This window comes from Mobula hypostoma, chromosome 4 (assembly GCF_963921235.1).
Source record: "Mobula hypostoma chromosome 4, sMobHyp1.1, whole genome shotgun sequence".
NCBI lineage: Eukaryota > Metazoa > Chordata > Chondrichthyes > Myliobatiformes > Myliobatidae > Mobula > Mobula hypostoma.
Window position 1 is genome coordinate 157,577,551 of NC_086100.1, and position 27,618 is coordinate 157,605,168.

A 27,618-nucleotide genomic window follows, 5' to 3' on the forward strand; every position below is an offset into this window, starting at 1 on the left:
AAGATCCTAGCCAGAGGCTCAGCAATCTCTTCTCTCACCTCGTGGAGCAGCCTGGGGATTATTCCGTCAGGCCCCGGGGACTTATCTGTCCTAATGTATTTTAACAACTCCAACACCTCCTCTCCCTTAATATCAACATGCTCCAGAACATCAACCTCACTTATATTGTCCTCAGCTTCATCAAGTTCCCTCTCATTGGTAAATACCGAAGAGAAGTATTCATTGAAGACCTCGCTCACTTCCACAGCCTCCAGGTACATCTTCCCACTTTTATCTCTAATCGGTCCTACCTTCACTCCTGTCATCATTTTGTTCTTCACATAATTGAAAAATGCCTTGGGGTTTTCCTTTACCCTACTCGCCATGGCCTTCTCATGCCCCCTTTTTACTCTCCTCAGCCCCTTCTTAAGCTCCTTTCTTGCTTCCCTATATTCCTCAATAGACCCATCTGATCCTTGCATCCTAAACCTCATGTATGCTGCCTTCTTCCACCTGACTAGATTTTCCACCTCACCCATGGCTCCTTCACCCGACCATTCTTTATCTTCCTCACCGGGACAAATTTATACCTAACATCCAGCAAGAGAACCCTAAACATGGACCACATATCCATAGTACATTTCCCTGCAAAAACATCATCCCAATTCACACTCACAAGTTCTAGCCTCATAATTTGCCCTTCCCCAATTAAAAATTTTCCTGTCCTCTCTGATTCTATCCTTTTCCATAATAATGTTAAAGGCCAGGGAGCAGTGGTCATTGTCCCCCAGATGCTCACCCACTGAGAGATCTGTGACCCGACCCAGTCCGTTACCTGATACTAGATCTGGTATGGTATTTCCCCTAGTCAGCCTGTCAACGTATTGTGACAGGAATCCATCCTAGACACACTTAACAAACTCTGCCCAGTCTAAACCATTGAAACTAATCAGGTGCCAAACAATATTAGGGAAGTTAAAGTCACCCGTGTTAACAACCCTGTTATTTTTGCACCTTTCCAAAAACTGCGTCCCAATCTGCTCCTCCGTATCTCTGCTGCTACCAGGGGGCCTATAGAATACTCCCAATAGAGTAACTGCTCCCTTCCTGTTCCTGACTTCTACCCATACTGACTCAAAAGAGGATCCTGCTACATTACCCACCCTTTCTGTAGCTGTAATTGTATCCCTGACCAGTAATGCCACCCTTCCTCCCCTTTTGCCCCCTCGCTATCCCTTTTAAAGCACTGAAATCCAGAAATATTGAGAATCCATTCCTGCCCTGGTGCAAGGATGATATGTTGAAATTGTATAAGATGTTGGCATGGTCTAATTTGGAGTATTGTGTGCAGTTTTGGTCACCCACCTACAAGAAAGATGTAAATAAGATTGAAAGAGTGCAGAGAAAATTTAGAAGGACGTTGCTGGGACTTGAGGACCTGAGTTATAAGGAAAGGTTGAATAGGATAGAACTTCATTCATTAGAAAGCAGATTGAAGGTAAGTTTGATAGAGCCATACAAAATTATTAAGAGTATTGATGGAGTAAATGCGAGCAGGCTTGTTCCACTAAGTTTGGGTGTGGCTACAACTAGAGGTCGTGGGTTAAGAATGAAAGGTGAAATGTTTAAAGGGACATGAGGGAGAACTTTTTCACTCAGTTTGTGGTGATAATGTGGAAAGAGTTGCCAGCGCAAGTGGTGGATGCAGGTTCAATTTCAACATTTAAGTGAAATTTGGAATGGTATGGAGAGCTATGGTCTGGGTGCAGGTCAATTGGTCCAGACAGATTAATAGCTCAGCACAAACTAGATGGGCTGAAGGGCCTGTTTCTGTGCTGTAGTGTTCTATGACTAAGACTCTAACAAGGACTTATTTATATAGAATACAGTACATTACAGCACTGGGCCTTCTTTACCATTTTATCCACTTGCGTGCCAATGCCGTATTCAAGTTTGCTGACAACACCACTGTCATAGGGAGACTGAAAATCTGGCTGAGTGGTGCCATAACAACAATGTCAACAAGACCAAAAAGTTGATTATTGACTTCAGGAGGAAGAAACCAGAGGCCCATGAGGCACTCCTCATCAGAGGATCAGAGGTGGAGATGGTCAGCAACTTTAAATTCCTTGGTGTTATTATTTGGGAGGACCTGTTCTGTGCCCAACACACAAGCACAATTAGGAAGAAAGCATTGCAGCACCTCTACTTTCATAGGAGATTGCAACGATTCGGTGTGACTTCTAAAGCTTTAACAAACTTCTATACTGGGTGCATCACAGCCTGGTATGCAAATTTCAATACCCTTCAACAGAAAATCCTACAAAAAGTAGTGGATGTGACCCAGTCCCCACCATTGAGCATACCTACACAAAGCATTGTCACAGGAAGGCAGCATCCATCATCAGGAACTTCCACCATTCAGTAAATGCACTCTTCTCACTGCTGTATGAGAAAGAAGGTACAGGAGCTTCAGGACTCACACCACCAGGTTTGGGAACAGTTACTACCCCTCAACCAAAAGGCTCTTGAACCAAAGGGAGTAACTTCACTTGGCCGTCATTGAAATGTTCCCAAAACCTATATACTCACTTTCAAGGACTCTTCATCTCATGTTCTCAATATTTATTTAATATTCTAAATGTTTCTTTTGGTATTTGCACAGCTTGTTGTCTTTTGCACACTGATCTCCCAAGGTAATATGGACTTTTATTGATTCTTTTCTATTATGGAATTATTGAGTATGCCCACAAGGAAATGAATATCAGTTGTATATGTTGACGTACACGTTCTTTGATAATAAATTTATTTGAACATTGAACATTCAGCAAATTACGGACATAGATCCAAGACCCCTCTGTATTTCATTTCAATTAACTATTGTTAACTGTATACTTTTTCTTTTCATTTGACATCCCAAGAGCAACACCTCGTAATTGCCCAGATTAAACTCCATCTGCCACTTTATAGCCCATATCTGTGATTTATTTATATCCCATTGTATTCCTTTATTGTACTTTCCCCAAAATTCCACCAATTTTGGTGGCATGTGAAAACTTGGTGATCTACCCATCTACATTTTCATCCAAATCTTTGATTATATTACAAACAGATGGCTCAGCAATGATCCTTCTGGAACACCACTGGTCACAGACCTCCAACCAAAATAACAGCGTTCCACCAGTACCCTCTGTCTTCAATAGGCAAGCCAGTTCTGAATCCAAATTTACAGTTCACAATTCAAGTTGAGAGAATGCTAAACCATCACGAGTAGTATATTTGGATGAGATGTGCAAACCTGTTCTTCCTTGCTCAATTATCATAAAGAACCATTCTCGATACCAGGATCAACATCATTACTTTGATATTGTTTGAGACTTTGGTGTGCAAAAACTGTCAGGCTTATTCCCATGTTTGTTCATTTGAACACTACCCTATGTACCAGCTTCAAAAGGACTACACTAATATTCACCATGTTGAAATGGTCTAGATTCTTGAAAATTATGATGTCAATGCATGCTTTTCTGTTCTCTAGTGTAAAAACTAATACAGTAGTGAAGGTTTACAGTTTATCATTAGAAAATAAAGAGAGTGTTTCAAAAGAATGTCTTTATTTAGATGAATGGTGGAATTTGAAAGGTTAGGTCAATTGAGGCAGAGACCACAGTTTTGAAGGAAAACATGTTAATTTTGGATTGTTTTCAGAAAATATTAATCTTTATACCCGGGGTGAACTAACTATGCTTCTAAATTATGATTCTGTATTGGAATCAAATTGCAGAATACTAATAACTTTAGACTGAGGAGATGTAAGTGTAAAATTATATTTGCAGCATTTATTTTTGAGTGTTAGAATTCTGAACTGTTAATGCTTTTTAAGCTCTTCTGATTTATCTTGGCACCGTTATTGTGGTTGGTCTTTATTCTAGGTCAAGTTGATGTAGGTGAGCCCTATCAAACAATAGATCTTGAAGTTGAGTTGTAACATCCTCTGCTACACCTAGCAAACAAAGCTCAATACAACTGCAAAAAGCATAATTGTGAATTCTAATGCCCAGATTTGTCAAGAAGAAAGGAGGTAAAATTGAAGGTTTAGGCATATCTTAGGAGGCTGTTCTGTGTCATTCTTTCAGATGATTGCTGAAGGTGGCTCTTTCCATCTACAACATATCTTGGGATGTGTTTCTACTTGAGCCTGGCCAAAAGCTGGATCACTTATGGTGTTCCCTCCACGCCACTCCTCTCCAACCCAATATGCCAATTGCTTTGTCCACATCACCTGCCCTCACCTCATGGATAACAGCACATACCGGTTATTGTGACTAAAATGGACAGAACCTTTTACTTAGATGGCCAACTTGGATAATATTTTAGAAGTCAGCAGTGACTGTTATAATGCTTGGTTCAAGGGGGAAAGAAAGCACACTAAAGAATCTTAAATTAATAAGGCATTTGATACTCAAATATCAGCAAGTTACATTTTTTAATCTCATGTACAATAAACTGCTCATTCTGGGGGCTAATCACCCATCTGATCTTGAGGCTCCAACATCATTTGTATCCACAGTGAAGACTAAATTGGGCCCCCAATGCAGGTTGCTACAAGGCCAGGAAATCAGATTGAAACTAAGTATCAAGTGGAGCTGGATTAAAAGAGATGGTATGAGGAAAAACATAGAAACATAGAAAATAGGTGCAGGAGTAGGCCATTCGGCCCTTCGAGCCTGCACTGCCATTTGTTATGATCATGGCTGATCATCCAACTCAGAACCCCGCCCCAGCCTTCCCTCCATACCCCCTGACCCCCATAGCCACAAGGGCCATATCTAACTCCCTCTTAAGTATAGCCAATGAACTGGCCTCAACAGTTTCCTGTGGCAGAGAATTCCACAGATTCACCACTCTCTGTGTGAAGAAGTTTTTCCTAATCTCGGTCCTAAAAGGCTTCCCCTCTATCCTCAAACTGTGGCCCCTCGTTCTGGACTTCCCCAACATCGGGAACAATCTTCCTGCATCTAGCCTGTCCAATCCCTTTAGGATCTTATACGTTTCAATCAGATCCCCCCTCAATCTTCTAAATTCCAACGAGTACAAGCCCAATTCATCCAGTCTTTCTTCATATGAAAGTCCCGCCAACCCAGGAATCAATCTGGTGAACCTTCTTTGTACTCCCTCTATGGCAAAGATGTCTTTCCTCAGATTAGGGGACCAAAACTGCACACAATACTCCAGGTGTGGTCTCACCAAGGCCTTGTACAACTGCAGTAGTACATCCCTGCTCCTGTACTCGAATCCTCTCGCTATAAATGCCAGCATACCATTCGCCTTTTTCACCGCCTGCTGTACCTGCATGCCCACTTTCAATGACTGGTGTATAATGACACCCAGGTCTCGTTGCACCTCCCCTTTTCCTAATCGGCCACCATTCAGATAATAATCTGTTTTCCTATTTTTGCCACCGAAGTGGATAACTTCACATTTATCCACATTAAATTGCATCTGCCATGAATTTGCCCACTCACCCAACCTATCCAAGTCACCCTGCATCCTCTTAGCATCCTCCTCACTGCTAACACTGCCACCCAGCTTCGTGTCATCCGCAAACTTGGAGATGCTGCATTTAATTCCCTCATCCAAGTCATTAATATATATTGTAAACAACTGGGGTCCCAGCACCGAGTCTTGCGGTACCCCACTAGTCACTGCCTGCCATTCTGAAAAGGTCCCGTTTATTCCCACTCTTTGCTTCCTGTCTGCTAACCAATTCTCCACCCACACCAATACCTTACCCCCAATACCGTGTGCTTTAAGTTTGCACACTAATCTCCTGTGTGGGACCTTGTCAAAAGCCTTTTGAAAATCCAAATATACCACATCCACTGGTTCTCCCCTATCCACTCTACTAGTTACATCCTCAAAAAATTCTATGAGATTCGTCAGACATGATTTTCCTTTCACAAATCCATGCTGACTTTGTCCGATCATTTCACCGCTTTCCAAATGTGCTGTTATCACATCCTTGATAACTGACTCCAGCAGTTTCCCCACCACCGACGTTAGGCTAACCGGTCTATAATTCCCCGGTTTCTCTCTCCCTCCTTTTTTAAAAAGTAGGGTTACATTAGCCACCCTCCAATCCTCAGGAACTAGTCCAGAATCTAACGAGTGGGCTTATGTGTGATTAACTTTAAGGATCGATAAGGAAGTAAATGATGCATAAGAAAAAAAACAGTATACAAGGTAAATAGGAAAAAACAAAAGTCAATAGAACGAGTTTTGGAATTTTGCAAGTCAAGTTACACTTTATTGATATGTTAAAAATAAAGATCTTACAAATTCAAAGCCCAAGGTCGTTCCAAATGCAACACTAAATAAACAAAGTTCTCTTAGAATGCATATTAATTTTAAGGCAGATCTTAGGAGTAATGAATACAATAATTTTAAAGATTATATAATTTAATCATGGTATCTGGCTAGGGCAAGATCATTCAGTTTTCAGTCACTTTAATATTTTGAAAATATTCCATTGTATTATTTATAAAATGTGACTTTCAAGTAATTACCATAAACACTATGCACTGAGCTAACAACCTGGCAGCTTGCATGATTCAGCTGACAAAAACTGCATTAACAATTCTCATGTCTTCTAAGAATACTTGTAGAAACCTTCACCAGTCTTCTTACCCAACTTTCCTTCCTCTACTAATTTATTTAATAGAGCACTGGAAGCATACAGGGGGTTGTTTGGATCCAACTTCTGCCATCCTGAGAAGAAAAATGGTTGAGATTAATGAAAGGGTAGTTGAGGGAACATAAAACAGAACATTTCTTACAAATTTATCTGGTGAATGTAACTTGCACAAGAGGATTAAACAGAGAAAAAAAAACTAGGTTCGAGTACAATTTAGTTTTAATCCATCGGAATTATTTCCTTATTTTACATAAAACTTATGTGACCTATATGATTTGCTTGATTTGCCTGTTGATTGCTGTAACTCCATGAGCACTGTGGCAGCAGAATACAATTCTAATTAGCAGTCACAGTGGTCAACAAGCACATATCCACAGTTATAATTCCAAGATACTTCATTGTGATATGAACATATAAATAAATATCACACTCCCCCAAAACAGGTTATCATTGAATTCAGGAATAAGATGCCAAAGAGTCTGCTGAGCTATGTAGTGTGAATGTGCACTAGCATTTGTTCCACAGTTATCATTTGAAACAATGCTGTTATCAATGACAGATGCAAAAATGTGGCATAAATGTGGCATTTCAACATTTATAGCGCTTCAACTGTTTAGTCAGAATTCTGTTTTAATCATTTCAACCATGTGACACTGGTAACCATCAGCCACTCCCAACTTTCATCATGAACTGCTAATTCTCTGCCTTTTTATTCAATATTATATTGTGTCTGTGAAGCACTGCAGTTCCATTTTTCTAAAAATGATTAGAAAATTAAGTTTTGGTAACTTCACATCATTTTTCAATCTGGGACAGTGAGGTCAAGACCTTAATGTACAGTTCATAATATTAATTTCTTATTCCACAGCCAGGATACTTTGTCACTATGCTATTTTATGCAACTGCATTGTTTCAACGGCATTGCAAAAATCCAGAAGACAGTTAAGTTTGAGATATCCCTACCTGCTCCATTTTGAATCATACCTTCAACTGCTTCACATGAATATCAACAGAAATCAAGCAAGCATCTGAGAAAAGGTACATAAACTGCAACATGGACAGGTGTATCGGACTGTCAGAGCTAACACAGAAAGACAGATCTAGTGAAACCAGAATCCATCAAGAGTCAGATGGAGGAGAAGGGAAATTATAAATGCAGCAATGTAAGGAAAACAATCCCATGGCTATTGAAGAGATCAAATCCTAAAATGGAATGTCATTGAGTTCAAATGGAAAATAAATTTAAAGTATTTCATGTAAATCTTGCAGCTGAAAGTCGGCTGCAACTGTCAGTAAATCAGCAGGAAGTTCAGACCACAACTACCTTCCTTAACAAACTTGCCTATTGATTAGTATTCATAATCTTCAAATCCAAAACCTCTCTGAAAATGGAAGTCCTGTTCAGTGCAAATGTACGAAATGTCTTTTGTGGTTTTATTTACAAGACTTCATCCTTTACCATGGCACCACCTATTGTTCACTCTTTTAGCACTACTTTTAATGCAATTGAATTTATGAGCACTATCATTCTAAAGATTTCAAATATCATTGAATCTCCAACTTTATTCAGAACAGTTCAATAATATCTATAATTATTAATAATTGATGACATTGTATTATCATAAAGTTAGAATATATGCAAAACTGAAACAAAATCCTGTAAATACTCAGCACGCCAGGCAGCATCTGTGGTAAGGGAAACCAAAAACATTGCAAGACTGAGACCTGGAAAAGCGAGAACTGGTAACTGCCAAAGAGAGAAAATAAGTAATTTTTCACTAGCTGGGAAGGTGGGGGAGGGATGGCTAGAGCAATGGGAATATCTTTGATGGGATGGGATTAAATGAGTTAATTACCAGATGGAACCACACATCGTAAGCAGTAAATGCAGGATACTAGATTGCAAAAAGTGCAAGTGAATTGTTACTTCACCTGGACAGACCATTTGAATCCCTGAATGGTGGGAAGGGAACAGATGAAAAACCAAAACATTACACCTCCTAGGGGTTGTATAGGAAAATGCCATATAACACAAGTGGTAGATGTGGATGGAAGGGCAGACCAGGAAGTCATGAAAGTAGGTGTCCCTTTGGAACAACGAAGGTGGTGGGAGAGAAATGTGTCTGGTAGTGGTCTCTTGTTGCAGCTGCTGGAAATTACAAAGGATTATCCATTGATTATCACAAACAAAAGAAAATCTGCAAATGCTGGAAATCTAAGCAACACACACAGAATGCGGATGAACTCAGCAGGCCAGGTAGCATCTATGAAAACAAAAAGTACAGTCGACATTTCGGGACGAAGCTCTTTGGCAGGACTGGAGAAAATAAAACAGTTTCTCTCTCCCCTCCCCCACTTTTTAAATCTACTCCTCAGCTTTTTTTTCTCCAGTCCTTGTCTGAGCTGACCATGAAGTCAAATTAAAGAACAGATACTTGAAAATAAGTTGAATACGACCAAATGTATTAACACAAAAAATTACCTATAGATTATTAAACTAAGTTTAATACAGAAAGGATGCTGTAAATTTGTATTTAAGTTTTCTTATTAAGAATCAGAATAAATAAAGTCAAGAAGATGATTAGAAGTGCCCTTTCTCCCTCTAAATTTGCCTCTTCTCAATGAAATGTTGATGATTACCCACATGACTATGATTGTCAAATGAGGAGTGATGCAGTTTTGAGGTTGGTAACATACATATTGATGACAGGCCAGTAATGGTCATAATCACCCTCTGTCACTGCATCTATAAAGCAATGAATCACTTTTTAATTACCTGTCAAACATCATGTCCATCTTATTTGTTGATTATTTCAGATTCAGACATTATTTATCATATGTGCATCAAAACCAACAGAAGAATGCATTATTTGTGTAGCATTCAACACAACCCAAGGGGGTATTGGGGGTAGCTTGCAAATGTCACCACACATTCCAGTGCCGACAAAGCGTACCCACAATGTTCAGCAGAACACCACAAGCAGCAAGACAACAACAACAAAACAAGCTCCCTTCCAATCCTCCCCCTACCCACAGACAAGCCACTAAACCCAGGAAAAGCTGTCTCTGGAGTCCCTAGTCCAGACTCTCAGTCTCAGACATCAGGCCTCCAACTTCCAGACCCGCTGATGCAGGGGCTTTGATTTTTGGGCCTCAACCTCTGGACTCGCTGACTTTGGTCTTCAACCCTTGAGCTTTGACCTTCAGAATCAACCTAGGACTCGCCAGTCAAGGGACTTTGAACGTCAACCATCATGCCTGCTGTCCATTGGACCTCCGACCATAAAACTTGCCAACCTGGGGCTGGTCACCAGTCCTCGTCTTTGGGACTTGCTGACCCTAGTCCTTGACCATGAGTATTATTGATCTATGTCCTCAGTGCTGATGAACCCAACCCTGTGGATCACTGGCCTTCAACAGCAAATGCTCCGACCTGGACTCCAACCACCAGCTCCTGCCCTGCAACTTCATTTACTGCCTTCAACTTCTAACTCCTCCTCATTTCTGTCCCTAAACCCTAATCTGATCCCTAACTCCCTGTGCTGTCCCCATAACTATCCCTACAAGCTTAAAAAAAACTGTCTGAGTCACAACCAAGATGGCAGCTCAGTGTCACCTTGAACCACATGTGCCAAAGCTATTCCTTGTTGTCTTTCTGCCCCCCCAATTTTCTACTCAAGCTCCTCCTTTAAGCAGTTCAGCAACAGATTACTTAGATTTGTGCCTTGTGTAATTTGAGCCTGCTCTCAAGCTCACCACCTTTCCCCATTAAGTTTCACCAGCTTCAGTCTCATTGTCCTGTTCATGTGGGTAGTACCAAGGGTGCCTTCAGCATTCACCAGTAAATCACATCACCATCCAAAATGAAGTAGCTACCTCAGGTTGTCATTCAAAGACTAGCATACTGACTTTTTTTGAATAAATAGTTGTGGTAAACTATATTAATACATTAGAAACAACTTACTGCACATACCTTCAATGATAAACTTGCTGGTGTCAAGTCCAACATAATCCAATAATTCAAAGGGACCCATAGGATATCCAGCACCCAGTTTCATTGCCACATCAATGTCTTCCTTTGATCCATCACCTTAGAAAAACATCAAATTAAATGCAATAAACTGCATAAAGATCATGATGAATATAATTCAACTCATTTTTACTCAAAAGCATGCTAATTGCCCGGTTATATCTTTTAGGCACAAGAACATCAGTTATGTTAATTAAACTGTACAATAAAGATAAATGGCTAGAAACTACATAACATTAGAAGCAAGCGCCAAAGTAATGATATGTTTTGGAACCACATCTATTTCTCTCCCAGATCACAGAGAAGGAATTTCTTACCTGACCAATGTGCAGAGCTGTGTCTTTGTAAACGGTAGATATCCCTGACCTTTAATGCAGTTGTACACAACTATATGTCATTTTAAGATTCATGTGAAAAGTGCAATTTACGTATATAATTTCCCATCATTGTAGCAACTCCAATGATGTGGGTTCTTGATTAGTAAAGATGTCAAAGACTGTAGGCAGGAGAATGGGTTTGAGGGGGAAAATAAATCAGCCATGATAGAATTGTGGAGCAGACTTGATGGGCTGAATAGAATAATTCTGCTCCTATGTCTTATAAACATAGAAACATAGAAAACAGGTGCAGGAGTAGGCCATTCGGCCCTTCGAGCCTGCACCTCCATTCAGTGTGATCATGGCTGATCACCCAACTCAGGACCCTGTACCAGCCTTCCCTCCATACCCCGTGATCCCTTTAGCCACAAGGGCCATATCTAACTCCCTCTTAAATATAGCCAATGAACTGGCCTTAACTGTTTCCTGTGGCAGAGAATTCCAGATTCACCACTCTCTGTGTGAAGAAGTTTTTCCTCATTTTCCTTATGGTTTTCTCATCGGGAACACTATTTCAAGAAGCGAACTGATTCAATTAATGCAGACAAATGCAAGGTGTTGCACTTCAGCAGGACCAACCAGGTTAGCTGTTACACAGTGAAAGGTAAGGTGCTCAGGAACGCTGTAGAACAAAAGGACTTGGGAATACATGAACACAACTATTGAAAGCGGCGTCATAGGTAGATAGGGTGGTGAAGAAAGCTTTTGGCTCATTGGCCTTCATAAATCAAAGTACTAAGTACAGGAGATGTGATGTTATGTTGAAGTTGTATAAGATACTGATGAGGCCTAATTTGTAGTATTGTGTGTAGTTTTGGTCACCTACCTATAGGAAAGATGTAAATAAGGTTGAAAGAGTACAGGAAAAATTTACAAGGATGTTGCTGAGACTGAGGGACCTGATTGTAAGGGACATTATTCCCCAGAGAACTGGAGAATGAGGGGAGGCTTAATAAAGGTATACAACATTATGAAGGGTATAGAAAGAATAAATACAAGCAGGCTTTTTCCAGAGGTTGGATGGGATTACAACTAGAGGTCATGGGTTAAGGGTGAAAAGTGAAAAGTTTAAGGGGAACAGGAGGGGAAATAACTTCACTCAGATGGTGGTGAGAATGTGGAACAAGCTGCCAGCGCAAATGGTGCATGCAAGTTCAATTTCAATGTTTAAGGTAAGTTTGGATCTGTACATGGATGATACGGGTATGGAAGGCTATGGAGCCAGTATAGGTCGATGGGAGTAGGAGGTTTAAATGATTCGGCACAGAATAGATGGGTCAAAGGGCCTGTTTCTGTGCTGTACTTTTCTATGACTCTATGGCAGACCTGACCACGAGTTGTAGGAAGGATATGGTCAATTGGATAATTTAGTGGTTGAGATGAATGGAGCATGAGAATTGGATTACCTTCTGCTATAGGAGGCCTCAGCAACAACATGCTGATGTCTCAATCACTGGAGAGGATGCTGTGGTTGAATTTTGAGACAGGCTCCCCAGCAGTAGTTCAGGTAAGGAAACACCAGTGCCCTTGAATGGAAAAGTCTACAAAAAGTAGTGCACAGCCCAGTCCAACACGAGCAAAGCCCTCCCCACCAATGAGCACATCTAAGCAGAATGCTGTCGCAGGAAAGCAGCATCCATCATCAGGCACTGCTACCACCTAGGCCATCTGGAAGGTGGTACAGGAGTCTCAGAATTCACACCACCAGGTTCAGAAACAGTTATTGCCCCTCAACCATTAGGCTTTTAAACCAGTGGGGATAATTTCACTCAACTTCACTCACCCCATCACTGAACTATTCACACAACCTATGAATTCATTTTCAAGGACTCTTCATCACATGTTCGTAAAGTTCATTATTATTATGATTATTTCTTTTTTTCTTTTGTATTTGCAATTGTTGTCTTTTGCACATTGGTAAGTTGTCCAACCAGTTGGGTGCAGTCTTTCATTGATTCTCTTACGGTTCTTGGATTTAATGAGTACGGTGGCAAGAAAACAAATTTCAGGTTTGTATATGGCAACATATATGCACTTCGATAAATTTACATTTACTTTGAACTTTTGAACTTTGGTGCTCAACTCAAATTCAAATAAGCTTTCACCCTTCAGCGAAATCCTACTTTTCCAGATAGGGCCTATGGTGCTGTTCAACACATACCCTTCAGTACTGTAACAGCAACACCAAAAATGTGTTGAGTGCTCAGCTGCCTCTGATTTTGCAATATGACAAAAAGTAATTTGCAGTATAAAAAAATTATGCACTACCCACTGAATTTACCAAGTCTGTGGATGCAGAGATAGCTGCATATTGGTTATTTTGGTCAGGGCTTATTTGCTACTAGCTCCTGCAATGAGATAGAATGTAACTGCCTATTTCATAACAATCGCTTTGATCTTTCTTAATCTTACAGAATATCAAAGCTAAATGGGATGTGATCATATTCAGTCTAAAGAATACTACATAGAATTATCTTATTGTTTTACAAATGCGGTTCAAACCCAAGCGAAAACTAGGATTTAAGTTTTATATTAAGAATAAACCCAATCTCATTCTGCAGATATATCAATTTACTAATAATTGTAATCGGTAATCCATTATCTAGTGTAATATTATTGGATGTCTGGAGAGGAAGGAATTCATTTGTAGAGTTTGAGTTAAAGACAGTATTGTTCATTGTTATCTGCCAAATACCTTTGTTTTCTGACTAGACTGCAAATAATACTAACCATCAATCAATGCACACAAAATGCTGGAGGAACTCAACGGGTCTGACAGCATCAATGGAAATGAATAAACAGTCGACATTTTGGGCCGAGACCCTTCTTCAGGATTGGAAAGTTAGGGGGAAAACACCAGATTAAAAAGGTGGGGAGAGGAAGAAGGATTAGCTACAAGGTGACAGGTGAAGCCAGGTGGGTGTTAAGGTAAAAGGCTGGAGAAAGAATCTGATAGGAGAGCAGAATGGATCATGAGTGAAAGGGAAGAAGGTGGGCAATGAGGGGGAGGTGATAGGCAGGTAAGGAGAAGAGGTAAGAGGCATGAGTGTGGAATAGAAAAAGAGGGAAGGGGAAGGGAAAAACAAAAAAGAGGAGAAATTGATGCTCATGCCATCAGGTTGGACGCTACCTGGACAGAATATGAGATGTTGCTTCACCACCCTGAGGTAGTCTCATTGTGGCAAAAGTGGAGTATGGACTAACATGTCAGAATGGAAATGGAGATAAGGAATTAAAATGGTTGGCCACCGGGAAATTCCACTTTTGGCGGATGGAGCTGAGGTGTTTGACAAAGTGGTCCCCCAATTTACATCTGACCTCACCAATGTAGAGCAGGCCATATTAGCAGCACCGGGTATAATAGACGGCCCCAAAGGATTCACAGGTGAAGTGTTGCTTCACCTGAAAGGACTGTTTGGGGCCCTGAATGGAAGTAAGGGAGGAGTAGAATGGGCAGGTTGCTTGAGATGTAAAACAGCTCTACTAATAACACAGATTGGACATTATAAGCAAAAAAAAAAACAACCTACAATCTCTGAGCACAACATTCATTTGCCTTGCATGACCCTTCATTATCACTGGAACAGGCCTCTCTCAGTCCCTTGAAGCTATTCTGTTAACTCGATCAGAGGCTCCCACAGTTCTATTTCTTCCATATTCCCTTCAAATTTACTGGTTATCCTATACCTCTACACATATAATTCACAGTTTAAGTCCTTAAATGACAGTTATAACATTCATGGTAACCCAATGGTATGGCCAAATATCTCTCCAATTTATACCTGATCAAATCACATCATCTATCTCCTCTTCCCAAATATCAACAATTTTAGGCCTTATAAATTCAATTTCTCCTGCATGTTTCCAGAAACATTTTGTGCACTGCCGCAGAAAAGTGCATCACAGTTCGAGAAACTCTGAATTGGATCATGAATGATAAGTTTCTCAACTTGCATTTTCCTGCTTTGGTCCATTATTTTCAGTTGGTCCAGTCTGTTTTTAGGCTTCGAGTTCCAGGTTTCTTGCACACTTTACATGAAAAAAAACTTCTGTGAAAAACCCAGTTCTAATTTCTGTATCCAGAACTTAAAGGCAGCTAACTGGAACTTCAGAATTTTCAAGGCATTTGGAAAGGGCAAGACAGTTATAACCTTTCTCTTTCCACTGTTCCACAATTTGTGCAAACTTTGCCATTACAGGGCACAGAAAGACAAGGGGGGGGAAACCAGAGGATGGGGCCTATACCCCTTGCCCATCTTCTGGTTCCCCCCTCCCCCCGTCTTTCTCCCCAGACCTCCTGTCCCATGATCCTCTCATATCCGCTTTGCCAATCACTTGTCCAGCTCTTGGCTCCATCCTTCCCCCTCCTGTCTTCTCCTATCATTTTGGATCTCCCCCTCCCACTTTCAAATCTCTTACTAACTCTTCCTTCAGTTAGTCCTGACAAAGGGTCTCGGCCTGAAACGTCGACTGTACCTCTTCCTAGAGATGCTGCCTGGCCTGCTGCGTTCACCAGCAACTTTGATGTGTGTTGCTTGTACTGACAGTGTTAATGTATTTTAACCCTTCCTCGGCTCAAGTAGGACAAAAGAAAATCAATCTAGCACACTGCCTTTTAATTTCAAAGTACAATCAAACAATTGATAAATTTACTCATGGAAAGCCTTAGAACATTTTAAGGAAGGATCTACAAAACAAATTTTCATTCTACAGTGGTAGGAATAGCTGTATTTTTTTGGTTCTCAAAAAAATTATACTATGTTTTTGTTAACAAAACATATGAAAATACTGGAAACCTTTTATCACTTTTGCAACAACATTGTAAAAAATGCTCAGTCTTTATGGCAGACCCATACAAGGTCAGTGGGATACATTGAAGGCAGAAAAGAAAAACAGAAAAATGTAAATTGCTGAAAGCAACAATGGCAGGTTATATAATGCAGACAGCTAAGTACCTACAATGGGGTCCTATAGTTCCACAAATATTAAGATCCTGTGGGAATCTTTGCTTTTAAGATTCAACTTGTTTCAATTGTGTTTTTAAGCCATTACCCACTAGCCTGGTGAGAGACAAGCTTCAGTCGATTAGCTACAATGTGCATAATTTCAACACCTGTGCGTTGTCAAAACAGTATTCTTACACAGGAGGGGGCACAAAGAAAACTCCGTGAAATTGAGCTGAATATGAAGTGTAGTCATTTATTACCTTGTTTTTAAAAACACTCAGCTTATGTTATAAATACCTCTTTCATGCAGCCGGACAGCTTCCATCAAGTATGGTATAAGAAGGCGATTCACAATAAATCCTGGGGTATCCTATGATAAATTAAATAGAATGAATGAGTATTAAAGCTTTATCATGCTTACAGGGGCTTTATTACAATGATCTCTCTCCCTCTTCCAGTGTGGCGTGCCCTCCTGCTTCAAATTATCCACCATTATCCCTGTACCGAAAAAGACCAAGGTAACATGCCTGAATGACTGACGTCCTGTCATACTCACCTCAAAAGTAAGCAAATGCTTTGAGAGGCTGGTGAAGGATTACATCTGCAGCTTGCTACCACCCAAACTGGATCCCTCACAATTCGGCGACCAACACAACTGATTGACATATGACGCAATAGCCACTGCTCTGCATACTGTCCTTACACATCTGGAGAAGGATGCTCATGTGAGAATGCTGTTCTTGGACTACAGTTCAGCTTTCAACACCATAGTTCCATCCAGGCTCAACAAGAAGCTCAGAGACTTGGCCTTGATCCTGCCTTGTGCAGCTGGATCCTGGACTTCCTGTCAGATCACCAGCAGGTTTTAAGAGTGGGCTCGCTCATCTCCAACCCTCTGACTCTCAATACAGCAGCCCCTCAGGGCTGTGTATTGAGTCCCCTCCTTTACTCCCTGTATACCCATGACTGAATCGTCACCCACAGCACCCATCTGCTAATTAAATTTGTTGACGACACTACATTGATTGGCCTTATCTCAAACAATAACGATGTGGCCTACAGGGAAGAAGTCATCTCTCTGACACAGTGGTGTCAAGAAAACAACTTCTCCCTCAATGTCGCAAATACAAAGGAGCTAGTTGTGGATTACAGGAGGAATGGAGACAGGCTAACCCCTGCTGACAAAGGATCTGAGGTTGAGCGGGTAAACAGCTTCAAGTTCCTCAGCATCCACATCACTGAGGACCTCACGTAGTCAGTACACACCAGCTGTGTGGTAAAAAAGACACAACAGCACCTCTTTCCTCTCAGACGGTTGAGAAAGTTTGGCCTCCAAATCCTAAGAACTTTCTACAGGGGCACAATTAAGAGCATCCTGACTGGCTGCATCACTAGTTGTGAACTTCCCATGATTCAGGACATTTACAAGGACAGGTGTGTAAAAAGGGCCCGTAGGATCATTGGGGACCCAAGCCATCCCAACCCCAATCTATTCCATCTGCTACCATCTGGGAAGCGGTAACGCAGCATAAAAGCCAGGACCAACAGGCTCTGGGATAGCTTCTTCCACCAGGCCGTCAGACTGATGAACTCACACTGATTTGAGTGTGCTCTATATTACATTGACTGTTTATTTATTATAAATTACTATGATCGCACATTTATATGGAGACGTAATGTAAAGATTTTTACTCCTCATGTATGTGAAAGATTTTCAAGTCTATAGTTTCACATTTTAATTTGATCTAATAACACTATATTCTGGAATTTGTGTTTCATTTTTATCCCAACACTATATTGAACAGTCTGTTTTCCCTTTTGTACTATGGAAGAGTGAACTTGGCCTTTTCTCCTTGGAGCGACGGAGGATGATAAGTGACCTGATAGAGGTGTACAAGATGATGAGAGGCATTGATCGTGTGGATAGCCAGAGGCTTTTTCCCAGGACTGACATGGTTGCCACAAGAGGAAAACAACAGGAATTCTGCAGATGCTGGAAATTCAAGCAACACACATCAAAGTTGCTGGTGAACGCAGCAGGCCAGGCAGCATCTCTAGGAAGAGGTACAGTCGACGTTTCAGGCCGAGACCCTTTGTCAGGACTAACTGAAGGAAGAGTTAGTAAGAGATCTGAAAGTGGGAGGGGGAAGGGGAGATCCAAAATGATAGGAGAAGACAGGAGGGGGAGGAATGGAGCCAAGAGCTGGACAGGTGATTGGCAAAAGGGATATGAGACGATCATGGGACAGAAGGTCCGGGGAGAAAGACAAGGGTCGGGGGGAACCCAGAGGATGGGCAAGGAGTATAGTCAGAGGGACAGAGGGAGAAAAAGGAGAGAGAGAGAGAAAGAATGTGCATATAAAAATAAATAACGGATGGGGTACGAGGGGGAGGTGGGGCATTAGCAGAAGTTAGAGAAGTCAATGTTCATGCCATCAGGTTGGAGGCTACCCAGACGGAATATAAGGTGTTGTTCCTCCAACCAGAGTGTGGCTTCATCTTTACAGTAGAGGAGGCCATGGATAGACATGTCAGAATGGGAATGGGACGTGGAATTAAAATGTGTGGCCACTGGGCGATCCTGCTTTCTCTGGCGGACAGAGCGTAGGTGTTCAGCAAAGCGGTCTCCCAGTCTGCGTCAGGTCTCGCCAATATATAGAAGGCCACATCGGGAGCACCGGACACAGTATATCACCCGAGCCGACTCACAGGTGAAGTGACCCCTTCTCCCGTCTTCAACCCTCCTCTTCTTCATCCGGCAAGGACTCTTCCACCCCCACCGATGACCCATTCTCTCGTCTTCAACCCTCCTCTTCTTCATGGACACCCTGCTCTGGTCTTCTGCCTGCTCTGGATCTCTTTATTGCTAACTGCCAACGGGACATCAACCGTCTCGACTTCACCACATCTTGCTCAACGCTCTGCTCTCCACTCCCTCCGCACTAATCCTAACCTTACTATTAAACCCGCCGATAAGGGGGGTGCTGTTGTAGTCTGACGTACTGACCTCTACCTTGCCGAGGCACAGCGACAACTCGCGGATACCTCTTATTTACCCCTCGATCATGACCCCACTAAGGAGCACCAGGCCATTGTCTCCTACACCATCACTGACTTTATCCACTCAGGGGATCTCCCATCCACTGCTACCAACCTTATAGTTCCCACACTTCACACTTCCCGTTTCTACCTCCTACCCAAGATCCACAAACCTGCCTGCCCTCGCAGACCCATTGTCTCAGCTTGCCCCTGCCCCACCGAACTCATTTCTGCACACCTCGACACGGTTTTATCCCCCCTTGTTCAATCCCGTCCTACCTATGTTCGAGACACTTCTCACGCTCTGAAACTTTTCAATGATTTTAAGTTCCCTGGCCCCCACTGCTTTATTTTCACCATGGATGTCCAGTCCCTATATACTTCCATCCCCCATCAGGAAGGTCTCAAAGCTCTCCACTTCTTTTTGGATTCCAGACCCAATCAGTTTCCCTCTACAACCACTCTGCTCCATCTAGCGGAATTAGTCTTTACTCTTAATAATTTCTCCCACTTCCTCCAAACTAAAGGTGTAGCTATGGGCACCCGTATGGGTCCTAGCTATGCCTGCCTTTTTGTTGGCCTTGTGGAACAATCTATGTTCCGTGCCTATTCTGGTATCTGTCCCCGACTTATCCTTCACTACATCGACGACTGCATTGGTGCTGCTTCCTGCACGCGTGCTGAGCTCGTTGACTTTATTAACTTTGCCTCCAACTTTCACCCTGCCCTCAAGTTTACCTGGTCCATTTCCGACACCTCCCTCTCCTTTCTAGATCTTTCTGTCTCTATCTCTGGAGACAGCTTATCCACTGATGTCTACTATAAGCCTACTGACTCTCACAGCTATCTGGACTATTCCTCTTCTCACTCTGTCTCATGCAAAAATGCCATCCCCTTCTCGCAATTCCTCCGTCTCCGCTGCATCTGCTCTCAGGATGAGGCTTTTCATTCCAGGATGAGGGAGATGTCCTCCTTTTTTAAAGAAATGGGCTTCCCTTCCTCCACCATCAACTCTGCTCTCAAACGCATCTCCCCCATTTCACGCACATCTGCTCTCACTCCATCTTCCCGCCACCCCACTAGGAATAGGGTTCCCCTGGTCCTCACCTACCACCCCACCAACCTCCGGGTCCAACATATTATTCTCCGTAACTTCCGCCACCTTCAACGGGATCCCACCACTAAGCACATCTTTCCCTCCGCCCCTCTCTCTGCTTTCCGCAGGGATCGCTCCCTACATGACTCCCTTGTCCATTCGTCCTCCCCATCCCTCCCCACTGATCTCTCTCCTGGCACTTATCCTTGTAAGCGGAACAAGTGCTACACATGCCCTTACACTTCCTCCCTTACCACCATTCAGGGCCCCAGACAGTTCTTCCAGGTGAGGCGACACTTCACCTGTGAGTCGGCTGGGGTGATATACTGCGTCCGATGCTCCCGATGTGGCCTTCTATATATATTGGTGAGACCGGACGCAGACTGGGAGACCGCTTTGCTGAACATCTACGCTCTGTCCGCCAGAGAAAGCAGGATCTCCCAGTGGCCACACATTTTAATTCCACATCCCATTCCCATTCTGACATGTCTATCCATGGCCTCCTCTACTGTAAAGATGAAGCCACACTCAGGTTGGAGGAACAACACCTTATATTCCGTCTGGGTAGCCTCCAACCTGATGGCATGAGCATTGACTTCTCTAACTTCCGCTAATGCCCACCTCCCCCGGTACCCCATCCGTTATTTATTTTTATATACACATTCTTTCTCTCTCTCTCCTTTTTCTCCCTCTGACTATACCCCTTGCCCATCCTCTGGGTTCTCCCCCCCACCTTGTCTTTCTCCCTGGGCCTCCTGTCCCATGATCCTCTCGTATCCCCTTTGCCAATCACCTGTCCAGCTCTCGGCTCCATCCCTCCCCCTCCTGTCTTCTCCTGTCATTTTGGATCTCCCCCTCCCCCTCTCAAAACTCTTACTAACTCTTCCTTCAGTTCGTCCTGACGAAGGGTCTCGGCCTGAAACGTCGACTGTACCTCTTCCTACAGATGCTGCCTGGCCTGCTGCGTTCACCAGCAACTTTGATGTGTGTTGCCACAAAAGGACATAGGTTTAAGGTGCTGGGGTGTAGGTACAGAGGAGACGTCAGGGTTAAGTTGTTTGTTGTTGTTTTTTTTTCTTCGCAGAGAGTGGTGTGTGGAATGGGCTGCTGGTAACGGTGGTGGAGGCGGATATAGTAGGGTCTTTTAAGAGACTTTTGGACAGGTACATGGAGTTTAGAAAAATAGAGGGGTACGGGTAAGCCTAGTAATTTCTAAGGTAGGGACATGTTCGGTACAACTTTGTGGGCCAAAAGGCCTGTATTGTGCTGTAGGTTTCCTATGTTTCTATGAATGTATTATATACAATGTATGGAAGGATCTGTCTGGATGGAATACAAACACCACTTCTCTTGTTAACCTATATTGGACTACTTCTTCTGTTGTGCTTTAAAGGGACACATATTTGTTAAAAGATTTTAAATGATAGTCTTTGCTTATTTATTGACATAATTTCCATTTTCAATTGTAATCTCACATACACAACAATTACTGATTATACTTTATTGTCCAGAACTAAATTTAGGGAATTTTCTTGTTTAATAAGAAAAATAATTACCTCCGTATCCATTTTAAGAGGCGCTCCTCTATTGCATATTAGTTTAACAACAAATCATTATTGGTTAGTTAAACTGACGTGCTACTTTATGACTGCTTTTTTTTGATATCAGGAAACATATCATATTCATTCTATTCAGTGAAGCAAAAGGAACTCCCTTCTTACATAGAAACATAGAAAACGTACAGCACAATACAGGCCCTTTGGCCCACAAAGCTGTGCCGAACATGTCCCTACCTTAGAACTACCTAGGCTTTACCCATAGCCCTCTACTTTTCTCAGCTCCATGTAGCCATCCAGAAGTCTCTTAAAGGACCCTATCATTTCCGCCTCCACCACTACTGCTGGCAGCCCATTCCACGCATTCACCACTCTCTGTGTAAAAAAAAACTTACCTCTGACATCTCCACTGTACCTAGTTCCAAGCACGTTAAAGCTATACCCTCTTATGCTAGCCAATTGGCCCCTGGGAAAAAAGCCTCTGACTATCCACATGATCAATGCCTCTCATCATCTTATACACCTCTATCAAGTCACCTCTCATCCTCCATCGCTCCAAGGAGAAAAGGCCGAGTTCACTCAACCTATTCTCATAAGGCATGCTCTCCAATCCAGGCAACATCCTTGTAATTCTCCTCTGCACCCTTTCTATGGTTTCCACGTCTTTCCTGTAGTGAGGCGACCAGAACTGAGCACAGTACTCCAAGTGGGGTCTGACCAGGGTCCTATATCGCTGCAACATTACCTCTCAGCTCTTTGTTTTTCAATATTTTCATTAATTCCTACAAAGAAGAATACAGAGTACACGAAGATATATACAAGTCAAAAAAAAGATAAAATAATACCAAATACATTGTATTTGAGTTACACTTGCAATCTCATCACCCTATATTCATGTAAATTAAATTAAATCGTAATATTGAAATGTGATAATTTTATCATACGAAAAAAAATCTAAACCCACTACCAAGATCAAAGCTGTTTGGTAAAGTAAGAAAAAAGGAAAAAAAAATCTATCATATGTTACTAGCCAACATCTGTACTTTAACAGCAAATCAAAGGTTTTGAAAATAGTTCAAGCATGGTCCCCACAATGTTTGAAAGTCTTGGCTAGATTCAGAAATTGAACAACGGATCTTTAAATTTAAACATGACATAACATCATGTAACCGTTGAGCATGAGCAGGCGGAATAGCATCCTTCCAGTTAAGCAAGAGTGCCCTCCTAGTGATAAGAGAAATAAAAGCCAAAATGTGCAAGTCAGGTGTCTCCAAAAGAATATCTTTTCCTCCAACAATACCGAATAAGGCAGTCAAAGGGTTAGGCTTAAAATTTACTTTGAAAAGTACAGAGAAAGTTTGAAATACTTCCTTCCAGTATTTTTCAAGACTCGGGCAAGTCCAAAAACATGCGAATTAGTGAAGCTTCTCCATTGTTACATCTATCACAATAGGGAGATATATCTGAATAAAAACAAGATAGCTTATCGTTAGTCATGTGGGCCCTATGGACCACTTTAAATTATAGGAGGGAGAGGCAGGCACGTAACGATGAAGTATTAACCAATCTAAAAATTTCATTCCAAGTTTCCTCAGAATCTTTATAGACTTTAAATCTTGTTCCCAGAGATTTTTAATTTTGTCTAAAGGAAGATTTCTTATTCCCAGCAACATGCCATAAATATTGGATATTGAACCATTATGAAAAGGTTTCAAATTAGAAATTACATCTACTAAGTTCTTATTGGGACTTTTAGGAAATGTATATAATTGAGATCACAGGAAGTCTCTAATTTGTAAATATCAAAAAAAGTGGGTTTTTGGTAAGCTATATTCAGTTGACAATTGCTCAAACGAAAAGAGACTTCCTCCAACAAACAAATCCTGGAAGCATTTAATACCCAATCTATCCCATTCTTTACAAACCAGATTGGTCATAGAAGGTTTAAAAAAAATTAGAAAAAATGGGACTTGAAAGAGAAAATCTCAATAAACCAAAGTATTTTCTAATACCCAGATCCTCAAAGTATGTTTAACTACCAAATTGTCAGTTAATTTACTTAAAGATAAAGGAAGTGAGAATCCAAGAAGAGAAATTATAGAAAATTTATTAACCGAGTTAGCTTCTAAAGAAACCCATACCAGACAGTCCTCATGGTTAATATATTATGACCAAAATGTAAGATTTTGTATATTGACTGCCCAGTAATAAAACCTAAAATTTGGTAAAGCTAGACTTCCATTCTTTTTAGCTTTTTGCAGATGAATTTTATTTAGTCGAGAATGTTTGTTTTTCCATATACGAGATGGAATAGAATCAAGAGAATCAAAAAAGGATTGAGGAACAAAAACAGGCAAGGCCTGAAAAAGGTATATAAATTTAGGTAAGATATTCATTTTAATAGAAAAATTTGGCCAATCAACGATAACAAAAGGGGCGACCAGTTTGATAGTGCCCTTTTTACATAATTCAGTAGGGTAAGAAAATGTTCTTTAAATAGATGTTTATAATTCCTAGTAATTGTTAGACCCAAATAGGTAAATTGATTTCTTACAATTTTAAAAGGAAGGTTAGTATTAATTGATACCAAATTATTCAAAGAAAAAAGTTCACTCTTATGTAAATTCAATTTATATCCTGAAAACTGGCTGAAACAGGATAGTAAAGAAAGCGCAGGAGATAATGAAATCTCGACATTAGAAATAAGAAGCGATAGGTCATCAGCACAGAGCGAAACTTTATGGGTAGTACCTCTCCTAAAAATACCAGTGATATCTCTAGATTCTCGAAAAGCAATGGCTAAGGGTTCTAAGGCCAGATCAAAGGGCTCAAAGGACAGCCTTGACTGGTTCCATGTCGGAATTTAAATGGTTTGGAATTCTGAAAATTAGTAAGAACCCAAGCAGAGGGAGATAAATAAAGTAATTTAATCCATTAAATGAAATCGGGCCCAAAATTAAATTTTTGTTTTAAATAAATAGCTTTAAGTAAATAATTTTCTGATTCTAAGAACTCCTGAGCTTCTTCAATCAAACAAAACCATTTCTTAGAGCCATCCCTCAGTATAGTTCTGAGCTGAGCAGGATAACGAAGAGAAGGCTTGAAATCTTTGTTAAAAAATTCCAACATAATCTTTTTGAACTTAGCACGCTCATTCATGACCTCAGGTGAAAAATCCTCCAATGATTCTAATCTTCTGGCCATTATAATCAATCATTCCTCTTCGACGGGATTCATGAATTAAAAGTTCCTTTGATTGAAATTCATGATAATAAATTATTACTGATCTAGGTCTAGCCCCTGGAGCTGGTCTGGGCACAAGCAATCTATGAGCTCGATCAATCATAGGTAAAGATGGTAAAATTTTAGGAAATAATTGTGCTAAAAAGCTTGCAAAGAATTTCATAGGCTGATCACCTTCCGTCAACTCTTCAAGGCCCAGAATTCGTAGGTTATTTCTTCTGCTTCTATTTTCTAAATCGATAATCTTCTGTGAAAAATAATCTAAGTCTAATGAAAAATTAAGACAAAGCTTTTGCAGGTCATCAATTTTCACATCCAAAATCGTCAGAGTTGCTTCATTCTCTTCTATCCATTTATCATGTTCAGTTAAGGTCTTTTGAATAGAATCCAATTTTGCATCTATTTGTTTAATTTCAGAGCCGAGTTGCTGGAACTTCTGCTGGGATTCCTTGGAAGATTCTTTTGTGTGTTTTCGAAGCAAATCCATAATAGATTCCAAAGATGCAGGAGAATCTTCTTCTTTTCTAGTACCTTTGGCACCCCTTGTACTCACAGTAAAACAATATCATGTTTAAAAGTATTTCAAAACAGGTTGGAAACAGTAAAGTAAGTAAAATAGGAGCAACTACGAAAAGCTGCTACTCCATCAACAACCAGTAGGAATCTCCACCTCTCAGCTCTAAAATTCAATCCCATGATTGATGAAGGCCAATGCACCGTATGCCTTCTTAACCACAGAGTCAACCTGCGTAGCAGCTTTGAATGTCCTAGGGACTTGGACCCCAAGATCCCTCTAATCCTCCACACTGCCAAGAGTCTTACCATTAATGCTATATTCTGCCATCATATTTGACCTACCAAAATGAACCACCTCACACTTATCTGGGTTGAACTCCATCTACCACTTCTCAGCCCAGTTTTGCATCCTATCAATGTCCCACTGTAACCTCTGACAGCCCTCCACACTATCCACAACACCCCCAACCTCTGTGTCATCAGCAAATTTACTAACCCATTCCTCCACTTCCTCATCGAGGTCATTTATAAAAATCATGAAGAGTAGGGGTCCCAGAACAAATCCCTGAGGCACACCACTGGTCACTGGCCTCCATGCAGAAAATGACCTATCTACAACCACTCTTTGCCTTCTGTGGGCAAGCCAGTTCTGGATCGACAAAGCAATGTCCCCTTGGATCCCATGCCTCCTTACTTTCCCAATAAGCCTTGCATGGGGTACATTACCAAATGCCTTGCTAAAATCCATATACACTACATCTATAACTCTACCTTCATCAATGTGCTTAGTCACATCCTCAAAATATTCAATCAGGCTCATAAGGCATGACCTGCCTTTGACAAAGCCATGTTGACTATTCCTAATCATATTATGCCTCTCCAAATGTTCATAAATCCTGTCTCTCAGGATCTTCTCCATCAACTTACCAACCACTGAAGTAAGACTCACTGCCCTATAATTTCCTGGCCCATCTCTACTCCCTTTCTTGAATAAGGGAACAACATCTGCAACCCTCCAATCCTCCAGAACCTCTTCCGTCTTCACTGATGATGCAAAGATCATTGCCAGAGGCTCAGCAATCTTCTCCCTCGCTTCCCACAGTAGCCTGGGGTACATCCCGTCCAGCCCCAGTGCCTTATCCAACTTGATGCTTTCCAAAAGCCCCAGCACATCCTCTTCCTTAATATCTACATGCTCAAGCTTTTCAGTCCACTGCAAGTCATCCCGACAATCGCCAAGATCCTTTTCCGCAGTGAATACTGAAGCAAGATATTCATTAAGTACCTCCGCTGTTTCCTCTGGTTCCATACAAACTTTTCCACTGTCATGCTTGATTGGTCCTATTCTCTCATGTCTTATCCTCTTGCTCTTCACATACTTGTAGAATGTCTTGGGGTTTTCCATAATCCTGTCCACAATGCCTTCTCGTGTCCCCTCCTGGCTCTCCTAATTTCATTCTTAAGTTCCTTCCTATGAGCCTTATAATCTTCCAGATTCCTATCATTACCTAGTTTTTTGAACCTTTCGTAAGCTCTTCTTTTCTTCTTGACTAGATTTACAACAGCCTTTGTACACCACGGATCTTGTACCCTACCATCCTTTCCACGTCTCATTGGAACGTACCTACTCAGAACCCCACACGAATATCCCCTGAACATTTGCCACATTTCTTCCATAAGTTTCCCTGAGAACATCTGTTTACAATTTATGTTTCCAAGTTCCTGCCTGGTAGCCTCATATTTCCCCTTACTCCAATTAAACGTTTTCCTAACTTGTCTGTTCCTATCCCTCTCCAATGCTATGGTAAAGGAGATAGTATTGTGGTCACTATCTCCAAAATGCTCTCCCACTGACAGACCTGACACCTGACCAGGTTCATTTCCCAATACCTGATCAAGGATATACACCATAACAAAAGAAAATGAGCTCAAAACAAAACAAGCAGAACTAAATAATTTATTAAGGAGCACGGCAGAATATATGATCCATATAACCAAACGTAAGTATTATGCAGAAGGCAGCAGACTGAGCCATCATTTAGCTCTTACGCTCAAACAACAGGAAGCTAAAAGGTCTATACCAGCAATTAGATGTGCTAAACGTGGAGTAGTATCTTCAACAGAGGAAATAAACGTGACATTCAC

At 41.3% G+C, this 27,618-nt stretch overlaps 1 protein-coding gene across 1 annotated transcript in view; it reads right to left on the bottom strand.

Moving 5' to 3' along the window:
- Positions 1-6,260: 6,260 nt before the first annotated feature.
- hadh (hydroxyacyl-CoA dehydrogenase) overlaps positions 6,261-27,618 on the bottom strand; it is a 51,720-nt gene continuing 30,362 nt past the window's right edge. Inside the window, exons 6-8 of the mRNA XM_063046809.1 lie at positions 16,321-16,393; positions 10,644-10,760; positions 6,261-6,744 (exon numbers count right to left, since the gene is read on the bottom strand). Coding sequence (XP_062902879.1) covers positions 6,626-6,744; positions 10,644-10,760; positions 16,321-16,393 — 309 coding nt within the window. The 3' untranslated portion in view covers positions 6,261-6,625. The remainder of the gene's footprint in view (positions 6,745-10,643; positions 10,761-16,320; positions 16,394-27,618) is intronic.